The sequence below is a fragment of the Octodon degus genome, unplaced genomic scaffold (genome assembly GCF_000260255.1).
Source record: "Octodon degus isolate 3935 unplaced genomic scaffold, OctDeg1.0 scaffold00092, whole genome shotgun sequence".
Taxonomy (NCBI): Eukaryota; Metazoa; Chordata; class Mammalia; order Rodentia; family Octodontidae; genus Octodon; species Octodon degus.
Genome location: NW_004524668.1, coordinates 3,304,679 through 3,318,278, shown reverse-complemented (window position 1 = coordinate 3,318,278; position 13,600 = coordinate 3,304,679). Strand labels below are relative to the sequence as shown.

General features: G+C 50.9%; 1 protein-coding gene across 1 annotated transcript in view; it reads left to right on the top strand.

Moving 5' to 3' along the window:
- The window catches only part of Epha8 (EPH receptor A8), a 31,825-nt gene extending 31,371 nt beyond the window's left edge, over positions 1-454 (top strand). The window contains exons 18-19 of the mRNA XM_023722447.1: positions 19-192; positions 332-454. Of these exons, the coding sequence (XP_023578215.1) occupies positions 19-192; positions 332-446 (289 nt within the window). The 3' untranslated portion in view covers positions 447-454. The remainder of the gene's footprint in view (positions 1-18; positions 193-331) is intronic.
- The last annotated feature ends 13,146 nt before the right edge of the window (positions 455-13,600 follow it).

Here is a 13,600-nt window from a genome sequence, read left to right as displayed (position 1 = left end):
GAGGGCCCTGTGCCTCAGGTGCCCGCCCCCTGCCTTCGCCAGGAGCTGCTTTGACCTCCGAGGGGGCGGGGGTGGTGGCGGGGGTCTCACCGTGGGGGACTGGCTGGACTCCATCCGTATGGGCCGGTACCGAGATCACTTCGCTGCCGGTGGTTACTCCTCCCTGGGCATGGTGCTACGCATGGATGCACAGTGAGTAAAGGGTGCCGGGGGCCTCTGGGGGTGGGGTGGGGGCAGGGCAGAGGCAGGGCCTGCAGAAGGGCATTTCCTGGGGACAGGCACAGGGTGGACCTCCCAGCTCAGCCTGATCAGTGCTATGCTTCCTCCACAGGGATGTGCGTGCCTTGGGCATCACTCTTATGGGCCACCAGAAGAAGATCCTGGGCAGCATCCAGACCATGAGGGCCCAGCTGACCAGCACCCAGGGGCCCCGCCGGCACCTCTGACTCAGGGCATAGGGCCATGGCAGCTATCCGAAGACCAGACTGGCGGCAGTCAGAACAGCCCTGAGCTCTGCCTGTCCTGCTCTCAGAAGCTAGGGAGGCGAAGGCTCCGCTGCAGTACCTGGAGTCACGGGAGTCACGTGCCTGGGCTGGGCATTTGGTGCCCAGCATGGCCAAGGCAGCTGCCTCCTGGGGCAGAGGGCTTCCTCTCTGCCAGAGCCTGGAGCCTCGAGACAGAGGCCAACAGAGATGTGGCTCTCTGTCTCGTGTGTGCACACGTGTGTGTATGAGTGTGCTGTGGGTGTGCGCTCTCACGAGGTTGCAGAGAGCCGTGCAGGCAATATGTGATCACCTCTGTGTCCATAGTCGGGTCCCAGCACACCGTGCAAGTGCTAGGATGTGTGTGCTTGTCTGCTGGGGCTGGGGCCACACACGTGTGACTGTGGTGATGCATCGTGAATCAGGAACGCATTTGTGTGCGCGAGGAATTCAGTGTGGCACTGCCCACATCCCAGCACCCATGGGGGCTGAGCAGAGGCTCTTCCCCGCCCCCCCATGTCTGGAGGTTGGAGCCAGAGGCTGCTTCTGAACCACACCAGCACTGGGCCCGCCCTGGTCCCTGCCTGGGTGAACCCATCCCCGGCTGTATCTCAGGTCCGGGGCCTCCCTCCAGCTGGGGGGCCACCTTCAACTTCCACCTGGCTCCCACTGCTGCTCAACAGGAAAACAGGGTTCCTGGCCAGTCCCTCTGGCCAGCTTTCTCATAGGCATCAGGGCAGAGTACTCAAGATGCCCACAGCTGGACTTGGCTGCCTGGCTGGGGCCAAGGGGCTGTTGTTGATTCCCCTCTGGTTCTGATGCCCCCTCCAGCACCCAGGTCCCCTCCCATGGAAGCCCCTTTGCCAACATCTCACTGCCCAGCCCCTCCCTGTTCCCTGCCCCATCCTGTCCCAGGGTCAAGGAATAGAAGATCCTAGCCCCGCCCCCTTCTGTACCATATGGGGAGACTGAGGCCCAGAGATGGGTACATCTTATCCAAGGTCACACAGCAGCCGAGGTTCAGAGCTGGAGACTCCTGCCTCCTAGCCCAAGGCTCGTTTTCCCCATTCACCTCCCCAGGCAGCCAGCTGTGGTGGGAGGGAGGGGCCTGGGAAGCACCCCCCACACTGGCTGACCCTCCCCCTTACGGCCCACCAGGGTATGTAAATATCTCTTTTCTATCATGTCAGAATATTTTTTCCTCACTCCTGACAATGCAAAAATGGTCTTCAAAGCACATAGAAAGCACGAAGGGTGAGAAAGGCCCATCCCAGGGAAGTCTGGCAGGCAGGACCCAAGGGACCCTGTCCCCTGTGTCCCCCGCCAGACCCAGAGGGAGGGGCCACCCAGCTTCCAGCCCCTGCCCAGCTCCTCCCCATAGCCAGCACAGTTACCCCGCGAGACACCAGCACTGAGCCCCCTTTCCCTTCTGCAATAATTCGGGGAGTCTCAGCCCGTCCAGGTGCCGCGGCCAGCTCTCTCCACCTCTATATATTATATTACTATATAGCCGAGCTGCTCTTCCTTCCTATGGAAGTGGGAAACACGGTCAGGACTCGAGTGAGGAGGACCCTGCGTTCCTCCCCACCACACCCCACTCTCACCCGGTTTCTGGGCTTCGGATCCTCATGGTCACAGGGGCACATGGGCCTGGCACTTGCCAAAGTGTAGTCCCTGCTCCGGATGGGGGTCCCCCTCGGGTCCCAGGGGTCTGCCTTTCAGTCCCCAGCCTGAATCTTGAACTTACCCACAATGAGAATAAATTCTGCCTCATCTTTGCTCATGTCCCTTGTTTTTCATCCCTGCTGGTGGGGAAGGTGTAGCTTTGTGCACGCCAAGCAGGTGGCATTTCCTCCTGGGCTTCTTGTCTTCCCAAGAAGTGGAACAGTGCACCCATTATACTCCCGGGGAGGCTGAATCTCATCTAGATCCACTTACCCGAAATCAAGTATGGGGTTGGGATGAATCAGAGCCGCTATTTGCTAGACTCTAAAGCCCACGGTCTGCTCGGGGCACCTGAGAGCAAGTTCTGCTTCCCAAAATGCAGATGGCATTCACTGCCGCAGGGCCATCCTTACAGCTGGGCAGTACCCTTGCCTGAGTCCTCCTGGGAAGAAGACACTTGTTGATGGAAGAAACTGCTCAGAGATACAACTTCCCAGGACCACAGGGCAGAAAGGGAAGATGAGGTGAGCAGGTGCACAGCTGTGTCAAGAAGCTGAGGACCTGCCTCAGCTCTGGGGCAGAAGGCACAGCTTGGAGCCAGAGTGGTGGCACCAGAGCAGGGTGGGACACAGAAGCAGAGCAGAACTGGCTCCAGTCATTGGAGCCAGTACCTCAGACACTGGGGCAGATGCCCCTCGGTTACAGAGATGGGCAGGTAAGGTCGGGAGAGGGAAGTTTTCACTGTTGGACTGCCTCAAATTGGGAGAGTGGGAATGGCGAGATGGGGGGGCAAAAGGATGCTCTGAGAGGCTCATGTGCCATGTGGCAGAGCCACCACCAGCACTGCCACCACATAAAGCTAGCCTACTGTGTTTCCTTAGACTCCAAACTCAGTTCCAGCCCCTTCCTTGAAAAACAAAACAAAACAAAAACACAAAACTGTGACACCTGCCTCCTCCCATAAAACCAATTATCAGACCCGGTTGAATACCTACTGTGTCCCACATGCCCTGGAAGCACAATGACCAATGAGAGGCAGAGACTGAGTGGAGGTCTATGGGGCATGAAGAGGCTCCTTAGCTGAAGCCACTATGCTGCATGTCCAGGAAAAGTGGGCGTGTGGAGAGGCGAGAGGTGAGGGAGATTGGATGGCCAGGCCTGTCACTGAGAACACCCTGGAGGAGGAAGCGTTCTAATTGGTAGGAAAGGATAAAAAGAGTTTGGAGGTTCATTTGGCAGGCATTCCCTGGGCAAGGTGCATATTGCCAGAGGAAGAGCTCAGGTGAGAGAGAAACCCCACATGCATGGACCTTCGGAAGGGGGCGCCACCGCAAAGTTGGCGATTTCCCTTCAATTTAATCTGCACAGTTTACTGCCACTAAAAAATCACACCAGCGTTTTCCCTGCAGTTTGACAAGGTCATCCTCCAAAATATATATGGAATAATAACCCAGAATAGCCAAGATGATTTTGAAAAGGAAGAGGAAGGGTAACCTCACCCTAGCAGATATCAGTGGTCATTTTGAAGCTCTAAAATTAATATAGTTCAATCAGCTACCAGAAATAGACCAACAGATAAAAAAAAAAAATTATGTCCGGGAACAGATCCAAATACATATGAGAGCTCAAACATGACAAAAGTAAGTGTGGTCTAGTTAATGGAACATCTTAGGACAATCAAATGCCCTATGGAAAAAAAGATAAAATTGGAGCTCTGCTCATGCCACTCATAAAGTTCCAGGATGATTAAAGTCTTAACTGTAAAAAGCAAACTATAGGGGCCGGGGAGATGCCTCAGTGGAATAAGCGCTTCCCTGGCAAGAGCAAAGGCCTGAGTTCAATCCCCGGTTCCACCAAAAAAAAAAAAAAAAAAAAAAAAAAAGAAAAGCAAACTATAATAACTTTTTTAAAAAAAGAACAAAATAACTTCTTGATCTTAGATTAGAAAATAAGACATAGAACATAAATAATAAAGGAAAACAATGATAAATCATTTCATTAAAAAGCAAGAACATTTATATGACAAAAGATTTTTAAGTCATATACTCACTGTATGAATCTGTTTGAAACCCATATGTCCAGGAGATAATTGGTTTCCAATTAAAAAAAAAAACTACCAAGAACAGCTAAGAATTCATGTGTGTAGAGTGCTTGCTTAACATGTGTAAGGCCTTGAGTGTAACCCCCAGGACCACAAAACTCCAAAGAAGCACCTCTCCCCAAACATCTCAAACCAGTAAAGAAAATCAGATATGAGCAAGTAACAGAGGAAGAAATTTAAATGGCCAGTGAAGACACAAAGATGATTCTGAACTGGTGGACAAGGAAATACAATGCCTAACACTGTTTAAAACCAGTTAACAGTTTAAACTGGTCAACATAGAAATGCAAATTAAAACAATAATGAGACAGCACAATCCATCAATATGTAATATGAATGCATAATGAGTCTGTAACACTAGTGTTGGTGAAAGTATGGGGGAGACAGCGAAGTTTATAAACATTTATAAACTGCTGGTGAGAGTGTAGATGGAACAACTATTTTGCAGAGCAATTTGGAAGTGTTTAGTGTTAAGATGAACAACCTATAAGCCAGACAACTCCACCACTAATAGGTTCCCTAAGTAGAACCCCGGACAGGGATATTTATTTATTTATTGAGATGAAGTCTTGCTCTGGGGTCCAGGCTGCCCCTACGCAATCCTCCTGCCTCTGCCTCCCAAGTGTTGGGATTACAGGTGTGTACCACAATGCCTGGCTTAGAGTTTCTTGAGCAGGTGATTTATTGAGGTGAAAGGGAGCATGGAAACACAGAAAGGGTAGAAGGGGGGTGCTGGGCAATGATGTGTTCTCAGCTGGAGATTAGCTTTGGGGAGCTCAGGCACATTAACACCAGAGCAGGCAGCCAATATTTTATACGCCCATATGAGCCAGTCACTCTCCGGGCTCCATGTGGACAGGTAGTACAGCGCCATGGAAGAGGCATCCTCTAGAAGGCAGAAGCTATGAGTCCTTAGCAACCAACACTCCAGCAGCTGAGGGATGGATCTACCCACAGGTAATAGGCACCTGAATGATGCACCAACAGAGCTCCCTACCATATCCTGGACTAACATGAAAAGAACACGCATCCTAAGATATTCACTGCATGTTAGATGTAATAGAGAGAAGCCCGACTGCCAGCCAATCATGAGGCAATCTACCATTCTTCAGGTGAGTATATGGATCAGCACGTGTAAACATGGGTGAGTTTCCAAAATCTAACATGGTGTATTGGTCAGGGTTTTACTTAGAGGAACAGATATAATATAAGGAACAGATATTAACACAAGATATACAATGTATAAGGAATTACAATATTGGCTTACAATAGTCAGCCACAGAGTTAGATGAGGGAGTGTGCAGAGGGCGTCTGCACACCCCAGACTGAGGAGTTCAGTCCCAAGGTCTGAAGCTCACTGCTGTGCTCCGTGCAAGTCCCTATTTGTCAGCTAATGGGTCTGCAACAGATGACTAAAGAGTCTGCAATGGAAGGTGAAGGATCCAAGCCAGAGGCCAAAGAGTCTGCGCTGCAAGCCAGGCGATGAAGTCCAAGCTGAATGCAAAGACTGACGTTCCTCTGACCAAGGGGAACACTGACTGCTTCCTCAGCCCCTTTATATGGTCTCTTTGTGCTGAGTCACTCTGGGGGCACAACCAACTGTGCCCCAGGGCAGGACCCCCACCAGCTGGAAGTACGCTGCTAAGTTGACACAATGTACCGACCACCACACATGGAGGAAAAAAAAAAGGAGGAACATATTGTTCAGTCACTTTTTTTTTTGTGGCCAGCTCAGCCGACCCTGGGGGCAGGACTGGTGCAGCATGTGGTTCTGGGGATTGAACCGTGGTCCCTGCGCTTGCCTAAGCTTGCCTAAGCAAGTCCTTTAGACTGCTGAGCTATTTCACTGGCCCCTGTTCAGTCACTTTTTATACAATTTGTGTAAACATGAAAAATAGATCTTACAATACAACACATGAGTTTTGACTGCATGACAGGGAAATGACAGCACCAAACGCATGGGACAGGAGATGATCAGCTTCAGCCCAGCTGTGCTTATCGGGTTTCATTAATTTTTTCTTTTTTAAAAAACAGAACATCGAAGAAAATATGACTCAGTGTTAATTCCTGCATTTTGTTCATAGTGAACACATATGAGCCTATTATATTATTTTCTGGGCTTTTTGTATGTTTAAATGTTCTATAATTAAAAATAAAAAGCAGCAGGAAGACAGAGGTCAAGGGGAACACTCTGCATCTGCTGCTCAACTTTTTTGTGAATTTGAAACTATTCTGACAAGTACATTTTTGTTCATTGTTTTTTACATCCGCACAGGAGGGGTCCCAAGGGCTGCACCCAGCTCAGGGTCTCAGAAAAGACTCTTGGAGCTGGCGCTACAGGGAAAGTAAGGATGGTGCTGTCCGAGGTGCTGAAGTGTAGGAGCAGGGCCAGCTGTTTGGCAACAAAATCAACCCTCAGCCTTACCCAAATCGCGACTTTGCGTGGGGCCTCACTCCTCTCCCTGAACACTTCTTGAGCCTCCTCATGGCTCCTCTGCTTTCTCTTGAACCCTGATCACAATTCTTCAAAAGCTTCCTATTGAGGTGCAATAATGTCCAAACTCCTGTACAGGCCGACAACACCCCCTCCTGGTGTGCTGTGCAGCCTCCTCTTACCTTCTTCCCCCAGTTGGTGCCCTTGCTGTCGTAGTTTGGACCTAGCAGCCCTTTTCTTCACTCTCCTCTCTGTCTTGATGTTCTCCTGAATCTTCCAAAGGCTCAGCCAGCTGTGAACGCCACGGAGGGGCCTCTCCCCTGAGTCACTGTCCGCCCCACTACCTAATGTCACGATCTTCAGCACTGCCCATTGGTGGAAATTATCTCACTTTGGTGTCTATTTTCTTGTTTGTTTACTGTTCTATCATTCATTAGACTTAAAAGGCAGGGACCTCATCTCATCTGCTTGATTCTTTAACCCTGGCACGTAGCAATAGATACTTGTTGAATGAATAAATAAATGTTTACAGGGCACCTCTTCTGTGTCAGGCCCTATGCTTGGTCTTGTGAATTCCAGAACAAATAAGATAATCCTGCCCTCAAGATGCTCATGGGCCAGAGAGAACAGAGGAGCTAAATCACAAAATCAGAATGTTGGGATAATCCCCTTTGCTCTTATTATTAGAATTAGAGGACTAAAGTCAGCTGACTCTTTACTCCCTACCTCCTCCTTATTTCTTAACTAAAGTAACCCAACCTTGCCCAGAGAGGGACAAAGATTCACTCGACTTCATCCAGCATGAGAGACATAGTCTGTGTCTGAGCCCAGGCCACTTAGCATCTTGTAGTTCACATGTAAAAGAAAGCCCTGGAACAGGTGCTGGGTCCACTTTCACCTCCAAGCTCTTCTAGGTGTCACCCACAGGACAGCTGATGCCCCAAGGGAGAGTGTTAGGAGCAAAAGGAAAGCCTCGTGCACCAGGCACCTTCTGCTTTCATCAGACACAGCATCTGTGCTGTCACCCCCAGGATTCCATTGTTCTGCAGCAAGGTTTGCTGTCCTTGGACCTCTCTAAACCAACACTGACTCTCTGAGAGATGAGTCCTGGGAGATGACTCTTTGGACCACTCAGAGCCTCCCAGCTTGGAAAAGAGCATGGCTGGGAGTTAATTGGAGGACTCTGGGAAAGAAATGTCTTAGACTCCAAATGAACCTGTCTTATTTAGTCCCTCTCTGAGTTCATCTGTCCTTACCTCTCAGCCATTCCACAGGAGACATCCAGCCCTGAAAGGCATGTGCATGCACGTACTATTCTCTTCCACCCATGCTGGGCCACTAGTGTTTTCTCTGGAAGATATTCTTCATCTCCCTCTGCCCTGTGTTAATCTCAGCTGACACTGCTGACCCCAGCCTCTGTGACCCTTGACCTAACTTTGAATTAGACTTCACTCTCCTCTTTGTGATCCCATGGATCCCTGAGGTTCCCAGCTGCAGCACTGCAGTTGTACCAGGGAATATCTTGTACCTTGCTGTAGACTGATTCAGGCCAGAATCATGACCATGTTAGCCATGACGGGCTCGTGGTAAGAATCTCGGGGTGGCTCCCCCTGCTGGCTGCTTCATGATTCTTGGTGTGTTCTGGGTTTCTGCCCTCTCTTGTCGTTGGGTTTATTGTTCCCTTCTGTGGATTGTGCCGCACATTTTTTTTTTTTGGTCTTTTTTTTATCATGTTTCATCTTGGATGGCTGTTTAAGTCTTGCTCCCTTGTTTCTGATGTTGAAATGAGTTTTATGGGGATGTGATTTTGTTGAGAGTGCCTGGCATTTGTCACTGTTCCTGAGTCGCGTGTCTGGGTTTCTCTGTGGTCCTGGCCGGCATGGTTTGTCTGGTGGGGTTTTTTTGCCTTGGTGGCTTCTTACCACGAGCCCGTCATGGCTAACATGGTCATGATTCTGGCCTGAATCAGTCTACAGCAAGGTACAAGATATTCCCTGGTACAACTGCAGTGCTGCAGCTGGGAACCTCAGGGATCCATGGGATCACAGAGAGGAGAGTGAAGTCTAATTCAAGTCCTGGCCCACATGCAGTTCCCCGCCCCAGGGTGATGGCCCAGCCACCTCTACCACTTCATCCCCAGAGCCCAGGTGCTTCATTAGGACCCCTCCATCTCCCCAGTGCTGAGCTCTGGGCACCTGGGGAGGGTCAGCGGCTGGCCTGAAATTCGCAGCCCTTGGAGGGTTTACATTTCCATGGCTCCCGTGCTTGGGCTGGTGGAAGGTGATGAATAAAAGATGGGGAGGGGGGAGCTCCTGTGGCTCTAAGAGGAATGTGATAAGCATTTAGAGTGGGGAGATTAGCGCAAGAGCTTCTCTGTGAATACCAAAAATGCAAAATAATCCAGAAAGCCACCTTGCTGCTTTGAGGTGGCAGAAACCCAAAGGATAAAGAGGTCTGGGGACCTTGGCGGAGGGAGGAGTAGGGTTGATGCAGACTCAGGTGAGGAGCTCAGAGCTGTCAGGAGGGAAGTTCAGGTGGAGGCTCAGCCAAGGTGACCCAGCGCTGGGGCTGGGCGGAAGAGGGGAGGGCTGCCCAGGTGCAGCCTTCTCTCTCCCAGGACTGGCATCCTCTTTGGATGCTGAGAATAATCACCCCCCCCCACCGCACTCACTCATATGAAAGCAGTTGTGGAGAGAGGCTTTCTACATGGCATCTGATGGGAATCCATGTGGGTGGCTTATTTTATTAGTAATAATGAGCCCCTATTTACTGCGTTTTCATCCTGTGCCAGACACGGTGCCAAGGGCTTCCTTTGTGTGATGCTTTTTAATCTGCACAGCAACCTTGCAAGAGCATCATTTCTGTCACCCCCTTTTCACCAACAAGGAAACTGAGGACATGGGGGTCATGTATTTGGTGAGACGGGAGGCAGGATTTGAACCCAGGTCAGCCTGGCTTCTGAGGGGAAGAATGGTGGCCATATGTGCTGAAAGGATAGTTAGAGAAGTGGGCCCTGGATAAAGTTCAAGAATTACTCATGCCATCCCTGAGCCTGTCTCCCAGATAGCTCTCTGCTTCAGGGAACATCCCTGGCCCACTGACCCGAGAAGAATGAGGGGCCAGGGTGGGGGGATGAAATCACTGCTACAGATTTGTGCCGAAGTGTAAAGAGATGACCATGAGAAGTTGTGAAAACATTTTTGTGCACGTGTTCCAGGTGGCTGCGAAGAGGGGTATCTGTGGCATTATCTTCAAGTATGAGCATATATATTATATGTACGTATCCATGAGTATGGCTGATAGTAAGCCTATTCTATGAGGGTGACAGTGGCTAAGCTGATGGGTGAGGATGACTTAGGGACTCATATATGTAAAACACACAAATGTGCAGGTGTAATTGGCAGGGCTACAGTATTATATGTATGAGTTGGTATGTGTGTATGTGTGCTTCATGTGCATATGACATGGGACACTGTGTGCCTGTGTGAGTGTTGTGTCCATGCTTGTGCCAGCCGAGATGATCTCCGCTGGCTCCCACCCTCCTCCTCAAGAGACAATTTTATGTCTGTTGAACTGCTTAGAAGAGGACTTGCTTTGCTCCAGTGTGGAATCTTCTCTTCATGGAGACAGCATGCTGGTGGAGTGTCCAATTACAGATGCCCAGCAGAGCCCAATTCCTGCCTCACAGATGCCTCTGCCTTCCCTCTGAGACCTTCCCAGTGTCTGTTCCAAGCCAGGCAGACCCTCCTGGCTTTATCCTCAAAGAAGACAAAGCCTCAGAAGAATTGTGCATTACACGTATATGTAATATATAACATATGACATATAAATCCTTCATAAAGGAGGAAAATGAGGTTCAGACAAATTAAGACTTTTGCTTCCAGCTTCAAGTCCAAATTGCTTTCCCTCAAAGTCTCCTAATTCTCTAAGCTCCTTAATTTCCCCCAACTCTTGTCCTGACTGAAATCAAGTCAATGAATCAGTCGCCGGTTATTCAAGAAGCCAGCCCTGTGACCAGACAACCTGGCTCGCAGCCTGTCACCAACTCTCTCTCAAGGTGCAGTAGCTCCCACCCTTTCCGGAAACTCCAATCCCAGTCAGGGAGGTTCCCGCAGCCCCGGAGCAACACGGAGCTGTTCTCGGTGCTGAAGTCGCGCCTCTGGGCACCTACCTCCAAGGCAGAGACCACCTCTAGGTGGTTGAAGCATCGCTCCCAAGAAACCTTTAGTTGCTCTGGCTGCGCTGTTGGGAGCAGAGATGCTGACCGTGGTCGGAGAAAGCGATTTTCCCATGTTGCCCCATCCTGACTTGGTGGGCCAAGCTTTGCCTCCTGCAGAACTTCTCAAATGCAGGATGAGGCTAACACAGGCGAGACCCTGGCTCAGAAAGGCAAAACAGGTATGTGAGGGAGGAGCACATGGTGTGGGAGCCATGGCATGGCGGCGGTGTGGTCAGGTCAAGACCTGATGAGGGTGGGGAGTACCCTCAATTCTGTCTATCTTCAGCTCTCTCCAGTCTATCTTGGAAAAGGGACAGAGGACACTTCTTCCCAGAATCAGGCAGTGAAGGTCTTGGGAAAACGAGTTCAGCTCCTTCTAGGGAACCCTTTCATGCAGTCAGAGTTCCTTAGCAAGGGACTACTTTGTCTCTGAGAGACGTGGGCTCCCTGACGGTGAGAAAGATAAAATATCCAATTTTTTAAGTCCTCATGAGAGCAGACCAACGCTTAGGTGAACAAGCTGCTATTTACTGAATGCTTATTGTGGCAGCTACAACCCCAGGCTCATCTCTACTAGATGAGGAAATTAGTCCAGAGAGGCGAGTAACTTGTTCAAGATCACACAGCTAAGAAGGAATAGAGTTGAAACCACGTAGACGTGTCTGACTCTACATTTGGGCCGTTAGCTCAGTGTTACAAAGGCTTCCTGTATCAACCCAGAAGGTGCAGAATTCCTGCTTCCTTCATATCCCCCACAGTTTTCTTTCAACTTCATTCTCCTCCTTCCCCTTGGGCTGAATTTTAAAGAAGAGATATACAAAAATTGGATGAGACGCCCAGCCCAGGGTGTGGGGCTTGCTCTGATTAGCACTGATGTTTCTTTTATGAGGGATGGGACCGTGTTTCCCACCTGCAGGTGCCCAGGCTACTGGAGGAAGCTGATTATAAGTCACTAAGGCCACCTGCCTCCTAGCTGTGTGGGTTTTCCAACCCACCCCACCCCACCATCTGCCACCACCTTCCCATCCTCCATTATTCCCCAGGACCAGTGATGGCTCTCAGAAGCCTTGTCAGGTTCGGGCTCCAACTCCCAAATAGCAAAAGGAGCCCAGGCTTGGAGCTCGGGTGCTGGCTCTGCCTCTTACTATGAGGCTGGAGATGCTATCAAGCTTCTGCTTCCTCACCAGTACAGTGTGGTGATGCCTGCCCCTCAAGTGAGAGCTAAGCACCTACAGCTTGGAATACAGTTTACCTGATTTGGTTAGCATTAACCCAAAGTTCATCACCTTGCTTACTCTGTTACTCCCACCCCATCATGATCTTTTTTTTTTTTTTTTTTAGCAGCTCAGTCTGCCTTGGGGGTGGGGCTGGCATGGAATGTAGTGCTGGGGATTGAACTGCAGTCCCTGTGCTTGCCTAAGCTTGTCTAAGCAGGTGCTTTAGACCACTGAACTATCTCACCAGCCCCCCCCCCCTCATGATCTTGATGAATTGAGGATTCCTTGGCCTCACAACCAAAAAGAGAATGAAAATCAAACTCTAGTCACCCCACAGAGAGGCCTCCAGTTTCTCCCCATTGATCATGGTGGTGGTGGGGAGGTGCACACCATAAAGAGTCCAGAACACAGAACACTGTACTGTGTTCTGCCTCACTGTGTACCCAGAATCGGGTGGGAGTCCAGGCGTTGCTCCATGAGACAGAGGCGTCTTGGTCATGGGAGAAGCTGGAGGATGTGGTCCATCTCTGTGGCCAGGTGCACTGGGCTTGGTAGCTGGGTCCATGTGGGGAGCAGAGACTTAGGGTTTCCTGTGGGCAGACTGGCCCCCAGAGGGAAATGAGCCCCCGGTGCTGAGAGTTCTCGGCTGAATTCTGCTCTCTTAAATTGGTTCACTGACAGAATATTCCATGCAGAGTCGTGGGCAGGGTCAGGCGATGTGAATGTGGCAGGGGGGAAAGCAGCCTGTCAGGCTCGCTTCAGGGCCTCTCAGGCCCCCTGTCCCCAGGGCCAAGATTTTTCACTGCAGCAGAGCCTCCTGCACACAACTGGCCCAGGTGACCGACCGTAGGGTCTAGGCACAGCCCCACATCCCACCAGGATGCAGACTCTGAGGCAGCCCCCAGCCTCCCAGCCTTGCGTGCCAGATGATTCTTGGGCTTGGGAGGAGGGGAAGGGAGGAGAGGCCAGGAGGCCTGGGGCCCAGGGGAGCACCCCGCACGCCATCCTCCCTCACGCGAAGGGCTTGACACGCGATGCCAAGGAAGCAGCTCAGTCTCCTCCTTCCACGGAGCAAGTCTCGGGGGATAAGCAACCCACCCTCTGCCCCCAGCACTGGCCCTTACTCCCTGCTGCCTGCCAGTCAGGCTTCCATCTGCCCTCTCAGCAGACAGATTGGCTGCCTGTATCTCCCCGGTCTCCTCCTTGGGACTGGCACTGTGGCTGTCTGTCTACCGTGTGCTTCCTGTGGGTCAGCCTTGTTGTCCATCTGTCTTCTGACCCATCTTCTGGTCTTCCTTTCTGCCCATTAAGTTTGTCTGTCTACTCTGTGGCTGTCTGTCTGTCCATTAGCTAACACTCTTCCTATTGGTCAGCCTGGCTGTTACCTGGTATCAATCAGTCCCTCTACTTCCTATCTGCCTGCCCAGTCACTTCTTCTCTCTCTCCTCTCCTCTCCTCTCGTCCCCCCTCCCCTCCCCTCCT